The 18,215-nt window shown below is 32.6% G+C and overlaps 1 protein-coding gene across 1 annotated transcript in view; it reads left to right on the top strand.

Annotated features, from left to right (window-relative positions):
• Positions 1 to 16,818, top strand: part of Rbcn-3A (Rabconnectin-3A) — a 106,566-nt gene extending 89,748 nt beyond the window's left edge. Inside the window, 6 exon segments of the mRNA XM_067105939.1 lie at positions 7,763 to 7,823; positions 8,482 to 8,690; positions 9,575 to 9,719; positions 10,381 to 10,514; positions 10,799 to 10,882; positions 13,910 to 16,818. Of these exon segments, the coding sequence (XP_066962040.1) occupies positions 7,763 to 7,823; positions 8,482 to 8,690; positions 9,575 to 9,719; positions 10,381 to 10,514; positions 10,799 to 10,882; positions 13,910 to 14,107 (831 nt within the window). The 3' untranslated portion in view covers positions 14,108 to 16,818.
• Positions 16,819 to 18,215: the final 1,397 nt, after the last annotated feature.

Genomic DNA, 18,215 nt, shown 5'->3' with positions numbered 1-18,215 from the left:
CAGCATTTTCATAGAAATTGTTTTGAATATATTGGTGTGTGTTAATGAAGAGTGTGTGTAGGCATTTGTTTGATCTTAGTTTAATAAACTAGCCTATTATTTTACATGTCTCTATTTTTATTAAATGCAGATTTACTGTTTGCTCATTTCCTTCAGCATATGCTGGTTATTATGCACATGTCTTATATTTAAAAATTATTTAGAAAGTCTTATATTTCAAAATTATTTAGAAATTTATTGTTTTGATAGGTAGGCAAATCAGGAATATGGTTTATAATTTTGCATTGCTGTTCTTGGCAGTGAATTAAGGTTTTTATCTTTCCCACACCCAGACAGGGAGGTTTGGAGTCAGGAAGGTCACCTGTTCATAAAGCATCTACCAAAACAAACCATGAAATGAGCCATTCAGTGAGTTTTAGAAACACCCAAATAGGGAGGATTGGGGTCAGGATAGCCATTCAGTGATTTCTAGAAAAAACAGATATGGAGGGTTGGAGTCAGGAAGGGCATCCATTTGTGAAACATGTGACAAAAGAAATCATGAAATAGTCATTCATTGTGTTTTAGAAACACCCAAATGGTGGGGGGGATTGAGTCAGGAAGGGCATCCATTCATAAAACCTCTGCCAAAACAGATCATGAAATGAGCCATTCAGTGAGTTTTAGAAATACCCGGATAGGGAGGGTTGAAGTCAGGAAGTGCATCCGTTCATAAAACATCTGCCAAATAAATCATGAAATGAGCTATTCAATGAGTTTTAGAAACACCCAGAAAATGGCTTGTCAAAAATAGTGGCCCCAACTGGGGATTAAGCCAAGATGCAGAGGAGTAGGAACTCTCAAACACTCAACATGATAGTGATCTCCTATTGAATAAACCTCCTCCTTAAGGAGCTATTCAGCATTTAGAGGAATATTTTCTTTTAAATGTTTTTAATGCATACGTATGGGTGGTTGGAGTTTCCTACGTCTAAACTCTCCAGTATAAACTACACTTGCATCAAAACGTTTATTTATGAATAGACATAAAATATTGAAAATATGGACAATATTTCATATAGGGATATGTTTCAACTGTACTTGTTTCCTGTTAATTGTTATTACAGCATTCACACAAAGCCATTTTATATTTAATGTCTTAATGCATTCTTTAGAGGTAATAGGTGTAGCTTTCCAGTTGTTATTAGGTAATTTAACTGGATCACCCAATCAAAATGGCTGTTATTATTATCATATGGAATAATAATGCTTCAGCGTGTCTTTCTCTTTATATGATGATTGCTGCAATCCAACATTTTGTTTAGTCTGCCTATTTTATCAATATTTTCATCATTGCATAAAACTTTCCATTGATTTACTGCTATGGACTTTTGAAATATTGCTATCTTGTATTGCAGTTGCTGTGTTTGATATGTCATGATGCTGAGGACTTGGCTGTTTTATCAGCATCCTTATTTACTTTAATGCCTTCAAGATATTGGATCCAGGAGAATTCAGCATTTAGTTTTCCCCTAACTTGGCTCATTTTAACCAGTGATTGTGGCCTTGGTATGACTGCCCAGCCAAACATTATGATTATATTGAAAGTAATACATTTGAATTGCAGGAACATGAAGTAATTCTTATACTGTTTATTTGTTTTATAATTATTAGAGTATTGGCCCGTTTGAATGTTAATTAGTTTTTATACCAGTGCATATGTGTTTAGTTTAGTGCTTTTATTGTATAAAATTTTTCTAATATCTAGTATGATCAGCTTTGTTTCCATTGCTTTGAAAGTAAGATTGATGTATATATATATACTGTATATATATAAATATTCAGTTAAGAGAATTTTAATATGTTGAGTCATTAGTTGACTTGTGTAGCCATTCTTTTTGTCTGAAGATAACTAAATTTAATTTGATGAAATTGAATTCTGAACAGAGTAGTTTCATCACTAAGAAATTATTTGTGAAGCAATTAGAGTTCATGTAAGTATGGTTAAAAATATTGTGTTTAGAACTGGATATTAAAATTTAGATTATTACTTTTATTTAATTTCATGATACATCTTTCGTAAGACAAAATTATCCATGTTATTGGTGATGACAGTATTTTATTCTTTTATTTTAGTTTACTCTTGTTTATTAGATATAACAGCAGTTAATTTGTAACCAACTTCATCTGATTAGCATAAAACAACATTGATGTTGGATACCACATTTACTTTGTAAATGGATTTTCCCCTTTATTATGTTGAGGAGAAGTTCCTTTGGCTGCTTAAAATGCATAGAAAGAGGGATGCTTGAATTAATTATACTAATTTACTTACAGTGAACTAAGATGGAATGAGTCCACCTCTTGGCTATGACGTGCTTATGTTTCTATAAACTGCCTGTTATGGAAAACCAACTCTCTCTTTGCTACTTTTCTTTTTGAATAGTCTTTGTTTTTTGTCTTGTCAATTTCTTGATTTAAATAAAACACACTGAGAAAACATAATCTTGCTTCTTTGGACTGTGCAAGGCTAGAACCCTTAACCTTCAATCAACAAAAAGGAATGAGTCCACCTAATGGCTATGAATAACTTCACATTGTAAATGACTGTTGCTGAAAACAAAGCTCTCATTTACCCATATGTCATTCTTGATGGTTTTCATGTTTTATGATGTTTTGTTCCTGATCTAATGTATAATATTACATTTCACTTGATTTGATTATAGAATTTTAGTCACAGTCCTCTTGTGATCCTGGAGCCTTTTCCTCAGTTTGCATAAAACAGTACCATTGTACCTCACATTAATAGACTTTCAAATACAGGCAGTCCCTGGTTATCGACCATCCGGTTTTATGGGCGATGAAAATCAGCAATTTTCGCTACCAATTTCTGCTTATCGGCACCAGTAATTGGATATTGGCACCGATACCCCGGTTATTGGTGCCAATAAGTCCCGAAAACCGCTGATTTTCAGTTATCGGCAATTTTGCTTATCATCATGCCGTCGGAACAGAACCCCCACCAATAACTGGGGATTGCCTGTAGTTGGTTTTTTTATTTAAGAAATCCAACCTTTTACTAATTTGAATCACCAAGCTCAGACTAAGTTCCTTTGCAGTTTTTCAGACTGTAAACCTATGCTTTATTATTGTTTTGTGACCATGAATGTACAACATTTAAATCTTGGTAGAAGTAAGATCGCAAGTGTACCACCCTTATAGGTAGGGAAAACACTAAGTGCCAATTAGTGTAGCCTTATAGATACAAAATGAGCATCTGAGTTTGTATTTATGGCAAAAATGTGCTTATTTAGTACATGTACAGTATTACGTTTTGTGTTACAAATGTGAGAATTAGAAAAGTACTATACGTCATCATTTTATGCAGGTTCGTACCCAGTCTGTACATTTAAATCAGACAAAATTGTCAAACATAGGCCAGAAGAAGACTCCCTGAACACACAGTTTTTGTTGTGAGGAGTCACTGAGCAATATTTTACTATTTTTCAGCAGATAGTTTACTGTAAAATTTTGTTCTATTACTGATCCAGCTCTTGTTGGAATGTCAGAATGGCTTATGTGACAGTATATCTTTCAGTAAAATGTTTATGTGTCATGATATACCTTTGCAGGCTTCCTGTGTCAACACAGTCAACACCCCCAGAAACTCTCATAACTTTTTTTTGCAGTTCCTGATTTCATGTCACTACCATATAGATTACTTACAGTATTTTATTATTATTATTATTATTATTATTATTATTATTATTATTATTATTATTATTATTATTATTATTATTATTAATGCAAAAACAAGTACAATAAAACAGCAAAGAAATCTGAGGCTTACACATTACAGTACTGTATTTTCTGCAATGATAGGTCATTAAGAACTAGTTTGACATACACAGGATATTTAAAGTTATATAACTGAATATGATGATCATTCACAATAATTATGACACATAATTACTGTAAAAAGGATTTAGAGCATAATTGGAAATACAAAAAACATTATGAGTATGAATGTTTTCACATCAGAAAAGTTATCTTCACTTTTTCAAATACAGATAATTAAATTCCGTGATAATAATAGTAACTGAAAATCGATCAGTTTAAACCTCTAGGATTATCTCAAAATCACAACTTTCATACGTGTGAAAGGGTATGTCATACCTTTTCACAAACCATGCTAACATAGATTATGGTGTATCAGAAAAGCAGCATTTTCATCAACAAATTCTCAAAATTGTTTGGTCCTTTTTAGAGCATCAACAGCATGATTTTTTGTCAAGGTTTTTATATAGCAAATAAATTAATTAGCATTTCAGCTTATAAGAAGGTCTGTGACCTGAAATGCAAGTCTAAGTCACAAATATTAAGGTCAAGTAATTAGTTAATTTGAGTATCTCAAATGTTCATTATTATGATCGATATCTAAAGACTAAATGTAAAATAAAAAAATAACACTTACAAAAACAAGATTCATTTCTATATGGAACATGGTAGAGATTAGTGAATCTGATCCTACATTATGGTTAGCAGAGCCAACTATTACAGAAGTTATTACTTGTATAGCAACATTATTGTCTGTGAACTATAACTGAAAAGATTTTTTATTTTTAAATTCTCAGATACTGTAAAGGCCTTTAGCCTTATCATGTATTGAAAACTGTTGATGAATAAATAGGTACAGATTATAGTTTACTTGTGCTTCTTCCATAGTGGCTTATTTTGAAACTTGGTGAAGTGCTTTTACAGAATAAAGACTCAGCAGTTGAAATGTGGCTATCAAGTTAACTATAGTACTCCGTTACTTGTAGTGGTAGATTTGATGTTGACCTTTTTCTTATGGATCTTAAGACCATTGGAGGTTATGTAGCTGTCAGAATGGTTTGTTAGTTTTGTATCATCTTTACTGTGTTTTGTTTTGTAAATAAGTCATATTTTTTAAATCATGATGTGTACTAAAGTTTTTTTTTTTTTTATTTTATGCTGTATGGAATGTTATAGTTATCAATTTTGATCAATTTTACCTTTTCTCCACCTAACTCCAATCAGTGGAGTAGGGTGGCACACCAATTCCTTAAAGAAAGCAAGATTATCACAAAATTCTACTTGTAATGTAGTATGTGTTTTTTACACTTTTTTTTTTTTTTTTTTTTACTTTTCATCGCTGAATTTATCTTAGCTTGATATGCGGTCTGACTAGTAAATTTTGAGTCATTTTCAGTGCCCTACGCATCATTATCATTAGATGCAAAGAGCCTCTGTAAAGATTCTGACACTCATGTTTTTTTAATACCTTTAAAAACATCCACTAATCTCCAGCCTCCCGTCTAGTAGATATAACCCAAGTGGATCTGTGTCTTCCAATTCTTCTGGGGCCCAAAAGGAGTCCAGGTTGACACTGTCACTTATTATTCTCCCATGAGTGGTGTGAAGGAAATGTCCAATTCAGTTCATTATAAATTTATTTTTTTTTACATGGATTTATAATTCATGTTTTAAGTTTTAATTCAAACATTATATTTTATTCCAAGTACTCATTTCTAATACTATACGTAAAAGTAAGTTTTAAATTTCCATTATTGTTGATGTTAGAAGTTTCTTACAGATTTTCAGTATTAGTTTTAAAACCTGACCTATCAGCAAAATTAAATCGTATTTTATTCAAGCCATAAGTTAATGTTCACTTCTGTTCTTTACTGTGTCCCTTAATTTTTATTCATATGGTTTTATTTTTTGCTTAATACTTTTCCTATATTCACATGGTTCTATATTTCTTTTAACTTAACTTTGCTCCAAGTTTCCAACCCTGTGAAAGTAAAAAAAAACATCTGATTTGGAGGGTGTTGATAAACCGACTTATAACTGCTGTTTAGTTACCTTTTTCAGTGACACACACACACACACACACACACACACACACACACACACACACACACACACACACACACACACACACACACACACACACACACACACACACACACACACTCACACACACACACACTCTCTCTCTCTCTCTCTCTCTCTCTCTCTCTCTCTCTCTCTCTCTCTCTCTCTCTCTCTCTCTCTCATTACTTTTATTACCGTTATATTCATTCCACCATTTTCAGTAACTTCAAAGGAAGACAACCAAGCAAAAGTAGTGTTTGGTCGTTTGATTACTTAATAGGGTAGTAGGCCTTGGCTAGCCTGTAATGAAACTTTGCAAAGGTCCATATTTTTCAAAGATCCAAACAGCCCCCCTTGCTTCCCAATTTCAGATCTTTGATGGTTTGAAGTAAGCAGTTTTGACAGCTGAGAAAGTCGTGGAACTTTTTGGTTTTGGGTATTATGACAATGACAGGTGGCAATGATTTGCCATTGGTTTCTTAAGATATAAAGTACCATACTAAAGTGGGGGTTTTTGAAAATCTATGTGAACTTTACTTTTTTTCACTGGGCATGACATACATATATACAAAGAAAATAACATAGTGTAGATGATGCTGGCGTAGAAAAGTAAACAACAATCTCAGATTCTAAGTTGAAAAGATTAAATTATTGAAGCCTTAATTTTATGTTGCTTTGTATTACATGGAGTTGAAACTTTAAAATTATTGCTCTGTGGTAAGGAACAGTATACTGTACTGTACCGTTCATCAGAGTGGCACCTTGAATGCATGACTCTTGTGGTACCTAAAATTCCTTCATGAAATCAAATTTATAGCTGTCATGGATACTGTGTGGGCATCAAGGCAGTTACAAAACTTGATTTGGAATGCAGTTTTACAGGTAAAGGTTTACCATTGAAAAGTCTTTCAACCTGTATCATATGCATGAGTAATGTAAAGTAAGGTGTCATCTACCAAGTAGGTACTGTATTAGCAATATTTACCATCACTTATCCCTTGTATGTTGGGTAGATTGCATGTTTGCTGTTGTATCGTGAATAGTATAGATTTCACAGCAAACAACAGTTTCCTTGAAATATGTTAAGTTGTTTTACTGCGCTAGCAAACTGGTTGAAATGTAGTAATATTAAGGTGCTAGAGGAGGCACGTAATGTTGTATAATAAATTTAAAACCATAAGGCTACTATAAGAAGTTTGCAGTTTAATTCATTGCACTGCATAACACATCAAAACTATTTTTCATATCCTTAATTTTCATCAGAATATGTACAAGAACATGAATTAAATACCAAAGGATGAAAACATACCTGGAATCCAAATTGCTGCTAACATAATACAAGGGAATAAAAGACAGTGTTAATCCATTTGTATATTGTTAAATTTATACATACTGTCAAAATGTGACTTATGCCACTTGTCCAAAATATATGACTCGGCAGATTGATTGAACTACCTTTTACAGGTATAAAAATTATAATTATAATACAGTACAGAGTGTACATAGCTATCAAGAGGTTACGTGATGAAGTGAGAAAAAATCTTTTACAGATGGGCTAAAAATATTTTTGAAAATAAGTACATTTAAGAATGATTTAAAACAGACGTGATACCCTCCATTGGTCTTTGTAAGACTTGAGATGGAATTGTGTCGATTTTTTGCCTATTTTACTTTTTACCATCTCATGAGAAAAAAGCTGTTATCTGTTAACCAGTGGTTCTATGTGCTGGAAATACCTGTAGAGACAGACTACAAATTTGTCATCCTTTTAGTTCTATTTTCTATCACTTCATATTTTCAACTGCAGACTAAATAATAGTTGCGTAAAATTCTCTTCATTGCTCTCTTTTTATATCTGCTTTTCCCATTTTTATCTCAACAGGTTCTTAGCCACCGAATTGAGGGGACTCGCCGTATGGCTTCTCATCCTGTTTTACCATTATGTGAGTATAGTAGTACTTTAATATTTTGATTAGTTACAGATTTAAAATGTTTGGGTTTATTGTGGCTGTGTTGATTCATGTGTTGATTCATAGTACTAAAATGAAAAAAGAAACTTAATTTTTAATAGTTTTAAAAAAAAATTGTAAAAAATACTGAAAAAGTTCAAGTTGTTGAGAAATTAGACTGCAATATTTGCCAGATGTTAAACTGAGTATTCATGGTTTAGGCATATGGAGACAATGAACCAACTATATTCATATCAATACCTGCATGTGCTGGATCTTCCTTACGTACTTCCTTACTCATTTAAGGTAGCCTGTCTGTGCAGTAATGAGCTCTTCAAATCACTCTTAGTACAGACTGCGTTACTGTTAATTTTGTATCCTTTTCTCTAACAAACAAGTACATATTGTAATAAACTTTTTTATTTTTCCCAGTTTAACTAGATAGTTGTTACTTGAATAAGGGAGATTTAAGATCATTCTATCTTGATTCACAAAAGCTAACTTCAAGAATAAGGAGTAATTGCGGTATCATAGGTCTGGACATAAGCAGAGAAGGCTTTTGGATCTTGATGGGCACAAATTGGTTCAACTGAGATCTGTTGCATGGAGGAAAGAAAACATATGATTAATGTTTTTTATCCATTTATTTCAGATCTTTTGGGATGCCAGGATGGTTCAGTGGTAGTGAGAGAATGGCATCACAGTGCTGTTGTAGCTAGGCCAAGGCCAGGTGGCACATTTGCCAAGGTAGCACGAGTTCGCTTCAACCAGCAAGGAAACAAGTTTGGAGTTATAGATGGCGATGGAAATCTCTCTCTCTACCAGTTGGGTCTTGCATCACAGGCCAGCAAACCGTATTATGTAAGTACAAAGAACAAAAATTGTTCTGCTGGGATGGAAATTTAAATGTATGAAACTACCTGTAAATTTTATGAAAGTTGATGATTTAAAATCAAGACCATGCTTTCATATACTGTACAGGTAAACTGCAAATTATTTCTAAAATATTAGAAATGCTACTATTCAGTCCATAAGAATTTTGCAGGATGCAATCATTTTTGTAATTCATTTATAAAAAAATGCATAGATTTTTACCTGCATAAATTTAGGAATATTTTTGTTAGTTGAGAGTAGCTGAACTTGGCAGTTAGATAGCTATGTAAAGCTCAGGTCATCCATAATATTATCAAAGGGAAACATAAGAAAATGTTAGTAAAAATCAGGAAACTAGTTTGAAAGCAAATTTTTATGTGCTAATTCACATCATATATGATTTGTAAGTTCAAGAAAAGTATTTTCTATGTCAAAATACTTAAGACAAATACAAATTTTAAACTTTTGAAATGATATACAGTACTGTAGTAAGTCTGGATGGCCTTCCTAAGTTACGTTTGTTCATGCTTACCAACTTTCAAATACAGAAGCAAAAGAAGCAGTCTCCGAGTTGTCATTCTTGGATGTATCTACTGTATAGTTTTCACCAACTCTTGAATTCCTAGTTTCCCTAATACATACTAAAAAGATTATTCAGTTGTTTGGAGGAAAGCTATAAGTGCTGTATCTGATAGACAATCTGTGATAACTATAAATTTTTATTGTATTCTAAATTTTCTCTCAGACTCTCCTCATCATCTAAATGTAAGCTAATATTCTTCTTTTTATTGTAAGTTATGTATAGAAAAGTTTTGAACTTCAAGTGACAGCATAATTGAACGTCAAGTGACAGGTTTTATGCTCTCTTGTAGACCCATCAGTGCCATAACAAACATGGAAGTGACTTCATTTTCGTGGGGTCTTCTAGCCTTCTTGCCACAGCTGGTCAGTCATCTGAACATCGTAATGTTGGGCTTTGGGATACTTTAATGCCTCAAAGGAAAGCCAATGTTGTATGTGAGTACTGTAATATATTCTGTATGTATTTTAATGTCCTAGTTTTATCTGCATCAAAGAAACTGACATAATGTTGTTTATATGTGATGTGAAGGTGATCATTCATAAAGGCCTTAACCTACAATCTGGTCCTGAGCACTGGGCATACAGGCTACATGTATTTCTTAACAGTTTTGACACTGCCAACCCCTTGCTACTTTTGTCTTTCTTTGCCTTTCTTTCTTTGTTCTTTCCCATTGCATACTTTGATGAATTTATCTTGTTCTCATATCTCCTTTTATAATGTCCTTATGGACATATTTGAAGGAAGTACAGTATAGATATTTTCAACTTTTCTAATAAAAAAAAAAACATTGGGAAAGTAAAACTCACTTTTGTAAACATGTTTACTCATAGGAGGTGACCCTAAAATCTTACAGGTATGAAGAACAAAGTTACATTTGGGCCATTATTTCATTTAAGGAAATTGATTCCCCAATAGTGTTTATTTCGTTGAAAAATAGCTCAAATAACTAAGCAAGATCATGTAGATTCCTCAGAGCTTTACACTTAAGACTGCAGTTATTCTGTAGTGTGTATTTTTAGTTCAACCAGTGGAACAGATAACATGTTAGTGCTTATCAGTAGTAGTGATATGGAAAACTTGTTTTAATGGTTTCAGCTTGGACTTGCCATGACAATGGGGCATCAGCACTTCTGTATGCTCCACAGCATCAGGTGATTTTATCTGCTGGTAAAAAGGGTGGAGTATGTATATTTGATGTGAGGCAGAGAACTCTACGTCAAAAATTTCATGTATGTATTACTCATTTGTGTTTCTGTAGTTTGATCAAGTTTTCACCAAAAAGTGTTAGTAACTTTTGCTCCGTGATTACACATCTATAACAATAGCTTTCTTACATTTAGAAAGAGTAAAAAATTTCATGTACATTAATTGACATGCCTTTTAGTATTTTTACAGTTTGATAAAGTTTTCATTAAACACTGTTAGTAACCCTTGTTCTAAGAATGTAATTGGCTACATATATATAATAAAATAAACTAGGTGGCTTATATTTAGATATATTTGTTAATTACAGGCTCATGATGCTGCCATCAAATGCATGGCTCTTGATCAGAGTGAAGAATTTTTCTGTACAGGCTCTGCTGATGGAGATATCAAGGTATGACCTAAGCCTAAACACAAATATTTGAAGTATAGTAAAGTTGCTGTGCTTTGTGTCATAAGAAAATGGAAAGTATAAATGAGAGAGAGAGAGAGAGAGAGAGAGAGAGTGTGTGTAATGGCAATATTAAATAAACTGGAAATGGTGGAAATTAAGTTGAAACAAATGAAACAATGGAAGCATTACTTTCAAAATATACCGAGTGATAATGTAAACCAGGGGTTTTTACTTAAATGCGGGACCAACCATCAGGAATCACAAGGAATTAAATAAAAGCATCAAAAGAATGAGACATGGTGATCTATCCAGAATATATAAAAACATGACAAAGAAAGAGAGGGGCTGAGCTGAGTGGGTAAAGAACTGTTGTCATCACCATTATTAATGTTTGTACTGTACAGCTATGCTCATAAGTGATATGACATGATTGCATAGGATTTTGTTCAAAATTCACGAACTGGCAACCTAATAAGAGATAAATATGGGTTATGGCAACCTAACATAACCCATGTTTATCTCTTGTTTCAATGCGAAAACACGAATATTTCGTACAATAAAGCCATAATATGTTTCATAAGAATGAAATCTATCCTACAATTCAAAGCTGTAAGAAAATATCATGTGTAGCTAAATTTTGGAAAAACAGCTATGAAACATTTTCAAAACTTTTGTTCACTCATCGTCAATGCATTTGATAAAAAAAATGTCATATCAAACCTCAGTTCAAATGTGAGAATAAAAAAAAAAATTTGTCATAATATTAATATTGCTTCCAATGCAATCATAAAAATTTGAAATAGTCATATTTGATTATTTTTACACTTCAGCACTGAACAAATGTAAATAAGTAAGTACGAAAGTATTACCGTAGCTAGAACGCATCCACCAATATCAGTGGGTGGGCGGAGCTTGTTTGATGCAACCATTAGCAACATGAACCATCTGGAACATAAGTCTACATTAAGTAGAGACAATGAAATTATCTTGAAAACATTTATTTTATATTTTTTGGAGGAATACAGTATTTGAATTTTCATAAAAATAAGATTATTTAAGTTTTATTTCTTAACCACTTCAGAAATTATGGCTTACTAGCAAATATTCACCTATGCAATTATTCTTTTCTTAAAGCCAAGATTTTGTTCCTAGGCCTAGGTGTGTTAGATTTTTTTACTTATAAATACAGGCAGTCCCCGGTTTTCGACAGGGGTTCCGTTTTTACGCCTTGTCATAAAACCGAAAAATCATTGAAAATCGTCAAAAATCCTTAGAAAACCTTACTTTTAATGCTTTGGGTGTATTGAAAACGATGTAAACTACTGTACATTTTTATTGAATTTTCATCAAAAAACCTCCAAATTTTTATTATTCTGCTGTTTTGGAGCCATATTTCTTCCGTCGGATCAGCGTACGACACATCATAACCCCGGAACATGCGTCGTAAACTGGGAAATAATTTCTGATGAATATATTTGAAAAGCGTCGTAACCTCGGAACATCGTAAGCCGGACCCGTCGTAAATCGAGAACTGCCTGTACATTAAACTTAGCATTCACATCTCTATATTAACGATTTCTGGCCAGAAAAATTATGAAGTTATACACACATTCTTGCACTTTTGAGTTACCTCAAGAATTAATAAATTATACATCAAAAGCAAGCAGGACTTTTAAGAAAATAATATTTTAAGCCTGTTAATCTTGATATTAATACTAATAGATATTTCAATTAATAGCCATCTTCTCCATATAATTAAAACCATCATCATCTTTTATTCTTCATAGAACAGGTAATCTCTACAAATAAATTCTTTAGTAACAGAGATTGCATCTCAGAAGGCTTAGATTATTTTTTCAGGCCTGTAAATAATTTTGCATTATACAGTCAACTAGAACACAGCCTAAAACTTCAACATTCAAAGAAAACTTGTAATTCATATTCCTATTTTGAAAATGTTATTATGACTGTTAATCCTATTAGGTCTACTGTTATAATGCTGTAGATGTAGTTACGTTGACCAGCCCGAGGAGCATCTTAAGCGTGCTGTCGTTGACAGCACTGCTAATCTTAATACACCACATGCTTTGAGCTAAGCAATGTAAAAAAAAAAAAAAATAAAATAAAATCACACAGGTTACGAATTATACCAATGCTTAAAAGGAATCAATAGGGAAAATAGTGCTAGCTGTGAATTTGGAAACTTGTTGACATGTATGACATTGGAAATAAAAAAAAAAGTTTAACACTACTTGACAACATTACGTTTAGTCTGAGATTTTGGATGGTACAAAAAGAATCATGTCACATCAGATTTGAGCATGAATGTATACATCAGCTTCCCCTTAATAGGATAAATGTGAAATGAGCTCTGCATACACTTCCATCTTGTGCACTTTCTGCCTGAATTCTTACAGGTTCAGATCTTCATTTATTTCCTTTCTTCATGGATGTTCAGTTGTTCACAACAGTACTCATCATGCTATTTCCATAAATGTAACTTTTTTGACTAACATCTCTTCTCTTCTCATCAGTTACCCAGCCTTCTCAGTTTTGGTATTTCAATCTGTTTTCTATCCTTTAGATGCAACATCTCTTGCCAACTTCCTTAATTTTAATATAATTATCATGAAGCACTATTTCATGACTCTTAAAATTTGACAAGGAACAGTTGAATTCCTAGGGACCAAACTTGCACACAAATGACAAATGCTCATATCTGTGCTGTATAGATTACTACAGGCTTTAAGTAGTAACCTAAAAATAATATGGATTGTTATCCAATAGCTTAAAAATTATGTAAATTATAATCCAGACATTAGTTAACTGAAAGGTAAAAGTATAAGGAAATGTGAGGCTCAGTTATTACTATATACATCTTTGATGAATCATGAGGAATTAGTTTATGGAAGTCAGTTCTGTGTTTTGAGAGAAACACTGTTCTTCATTCTGCTTGCCTATATAATATGTGATAAACAAAAACAACACTTTTACTGCCTATTAATTGTATTTTTCATTACTTTTCAGGTATGGGGCTTGTCTATTCATAACCTGATATATAATTTACCAGGTGAACATTCACGTTCATCTCTGTTTAAAAATCTGAGTCAGGGTGTAACTCAGCTTCATCTTGATGGCAGTAATCGGTTGTTCTCATGTGGAGCTGATGGGTCCATTAAACTTCGACAGCTTCCAGAAAGGGATCTCAATGTTAGTCTTCTGTAAATGTATAAGGTACAGCATTGTTAACACTTACCAGTAGTACCCTATTGTTTCTTATATATTTCTTTTACTTGTAAGGGTTAGCAGTCTGCTGGGTCTATCTGTGGTGAGAATGTACGAAAATCATTATAGAGTAAAAAGTATTTTAACTTTTCAACAGAGAAAAGTTATGTATTAAATTCTTAATCATATATTGCCAGTTATGTAGGTTAATTGAAATTGTGATATATGTTTGACTTGAAGAAATTTTTAATATTCTATTCAACAGATTTAGCAGGTAGTAATGAGTAGTAACAATTGGAATGTTTATTGTTTATTATAATTACTTCACAGTGTATAAAGTCATTGGCTTTTGTTTGTTAAATAGGAAAAGCTAATTTCGTAACAGTTGTTGTCACTTCCACCATGAAAGAATGATTTCTGTTATTCAGTTAAAATTGCTGCTTCTTTTAGAACTGTAATGAAGGACTTTCGCTCAGTTTTGTAAAGCAATTGAGACTGTATGATAGATACTTGCTGATATAAGCCAATCTTAAAGCAATGCCTAATTATTGTAACATTAAGTTCAAAATGCTGAAAAGCATGTCAGAGCATAGATTCTCATTAAGCCAGATACCAGTGTATTGCAGTTATGTACAAGACAACATTTTGCATTTAGTATAATATAGTGTAGCTAAGAAAAATTCAGCAAAATGCAGTTGTTTGATTTTTTTCTAACTAATAGTACAGTAATCAATCTGGAACAATCTGGTGTTGCTGAGAACTTAAAGTATAGAGGTTGTAGATTAAAAATGAAATTTGAGAGGATATAGTATACTAATGAAACAACATTTAGTTCTTTAAAGGAAAACTTTATTTGAAAATACTGATGATAATGACAGAATAACCCCAGTTCAAAGGTTCATGGCTGTAATACTTTTTCTCCCAGCTGCATTGCATCCTGTCTCTTATTTTCATGTTTTCTTCCAACATACACTTGATTTTTGCCCAGTTCTCAGTCCTTATTTAAGAAGGAATCCTTCAGCCATCTTTATGAAAGTTTAGAACTTTAATTAAAGGGTGTAATAGTATACTAATAAGAAGTATGGTAGTTGACTGAGTTGATATGCATTAAGATTAACCATGATTATTCCATGGCTTGTAAGTTGATAGCTATTATTAAAATCCTTGTAAAGCCTGTAATTCTTGTACTCTCGTGGTTTTGCAAATTTTATTTTTTATATTACTAACTGCATCTTTTATTTTATCCATTGTGTAGTGGATGACATTTAAAATGAAATGTATATAGAATATAGAAGTAAAGTACTACTGTATATCGTTTAGCTGGTACACAAGTTTCAGTGAAGTGCATTGTTCTGCATTGTTAGATATTTTAGGTATTTGAATAGTTTGTTAGAGTGATGTTTCAGTATATTGTTATATGTGAGATTAGGGCTTATTGAAATGAAGTTAATGTGATATTGAAATTAGTTTCTGTTGTAGTATGGTGTTAGAACCATTATCACTAGAACCAGTTTTGTAGCGCACAGGAAAATAAAAGGTAAATTTCATTGCCTGCCTGAGTCATATGTTCAGTATTTTAGCAAGTGGTTTTGCTTAGTAATACAGACTGAGATAAGGAAGTTTAACAGTTTTCTTTGTTTATGTGCAGATTTATATGAGTCAAATTTTTCTGTTGAGTTTTATGTTCAAAAACAAAATGAGGTACAGTAGTTTGGCAGAGTACATGAAGTACCTTCCAGGGTAAAGTGCTAACAGTGATATCCATGTGCCAGAGTTGCATTCAGTAATTGTATATATCTGGATATTTTTTATTTTTCTTTTGAAAGTTTTTTTTTCTGTGCAGTCTAGAAGCTTGTAATGTATTAGGTACTTTTAAGTGAACAAGATAAATATATTTATTTATTTCCTTTTGTGTTTTGTAGATTTAGTAACAATACTGTATATTCTTTGTATATTTACTTGTAGGTTCAAGTGTTTTCCTACCTTGTAGATTAATATATTTTTTATTCATATTGTATATAAATGCCAACCATAGATATTTTATTCTCTTTATGTATACCTTGTATTCTTTTTTAAGAATTCTTGTAATATACTGTTGATGCTTTGATCCTACTTGTGTGTTATTTTTTTAACCTCTTTACCCCTCTTATTGATGCTCATTGATAGTGGAAAAGTTTTGAATTTTGAAATGTTTAGAGATTAACTGACACCAAATGAAGTGTTATGATACACAGTACATTACTTTGAATGTCCTTTTACCAAATGTTTTTGAGTGGTATATTTTACAGCTTATTCCCTTTTGGATGTAATTGTTGCCATGGACATTAGCTGTATGATGAAATGGACATTATCCATTTCATCATGGAAAGGAATGTCTTCAGGTACAGTACTTTGTGTGAAAGGGAGATTCAGTTTTATTTGTCCATTTCAAATGCAGTTACATGTTAAGGTGTGTGTTTAATACATGAGACTATGTAGTGAGGATGGATTTTGAAATATGCCTTTATACAGTATATAATTGATAATGGAACATAAAAGCACACAATTGCCGTGCATTTGCTCTTTTGTTATTGTTTAAACATATGGTACTGCACATAAACTAATTTTAACAGTAACGTTTGGCTTATGTTACACATTCCATAACATCTTTCTTCAGTGAGCAAGTTTTATTTCAGTGAAGAAAGGTTTTGTAAATAAATACAAGTAACCTGTACTTTTTTTTCTTATATCCTATGATTGGTATTAGCCTTACCCCAAACTCTTCTTGATACAGGTCACCTAATCTGTTGTCTCATGGTAGATGTGGACACACATTGCGGGGAAGCCGTATGGTTTGAAACAGTCAAAGACAAGAAAAGAAAGCCATGTTCATTCTTCTTCCTTGGAAATGGTCAAGGTTTGTAGTACTGAATACAGTATACAAAAATATGCATTGAAACTATGAAAAGGAAAAGTCTAGACTAATAACTACTTAAAGTTATTAAAGTGAAAACCGAAGATGTTTTACAAAGCACAGTGTTATGAATGGCATATGGGGAATGCTAATGTTACTGATAATAAACCAAACTAGTTGACAGAAATACTGTCTTTGCTTCTTCTTGAAAGACACATTTACATCTAGAATTTAATTGTACGATAGATGCTAGGCAAGGTAAAGCCTCCACAGATTCCAACAGATGGAATTAAAATGAGAAACATCGAAATGATTTGCTCAAAACCAATCATTCAAGTCTGGCCTTAAAAACCAAAATTATTTTTGTCAAAATTAAATTCTCTGAAAGTAAAATTACCCTTAAAGTGAGTCAGCATTCAGCTCGACTTTACAAATTTTGGTAGCCATGCTGGGTGTGTGTGGTTGTATGATCTGTACCTTAAAACACAGTTAATGGAAGGTAAAATTGCAGGATGATCAAAAACAGTTGAATTAGAATGGAAAATGCAATGTTTCGGTGACTTCGAGAATGCCTACAGCTAAAAATATTCTAACACCTAAAGAGGGCAGTATATCCTCCTGTTATGCCTTTCAAATCTTTTTACTGTCATTTTCCTTTCCAGCGGTGAATGACCTCATAGGTCCCATAGCTTGGCCTTTGGCCTGAATACTATAGTATTCCTCTTTTTGTAACACTGAGCTGTGAAACGGTGAATTAACTTTTTTTTTTTTATAGTAGGATTTAACCATACTAAATTAGGTATCATACTAAATTAGGGTATCATATCGTTCTTGTCAATAAATATATGTGTGTGATCTGATTAAGTACCACTACATGGTAGGCTAATCAGAACACCATAGGCCTTATCACACTGGAACCGGGAAAACAGATTATTAATAGGAGCCTACCGTAGACCTGTAATTTCATATCACTGAGATCTTTGTACATTATGAGTGTTTACTCTTAGTTATGGAAATATTTGAAAGACCATGGGTCATTAAGAAATCCCCTTGTTATCTACGTAACACTACTACGTAACAAAATTTAGAATTAACGTTACGGTGGTGGCCTGATGCAGAACATTTAGGATTTGGAACCATTAACAACATCAGAAACAACATGGCTGTCGCTTACAGCATGTTTCATCCACAAACCAGTTAGGCATAGCTGTGTTA

The sequence above is a fragment of the Macrobrachium rosenbergii genome, chromosome 6 (genome assembly GCF_040412425.1).
Source record: "Macrobrachium rosenbergii isolate ZJJX-2024 chromosome 6, ASM4041242v1, whole genome shotgun sequence".
In the NCBI taxonomy this organism is placed as follows: Eukaryota; Metazoa; Arthropoda; class Malacostraca; order Decapoda; family Palaemonidae; genus Macrobrachium; species Macrobrachium rosenbergii.
The sequence above is the reverse complement of the archived record's forward strand: the minus strand, read 5'-3'. Positions and strand labels throughout refer to the sequence as shown.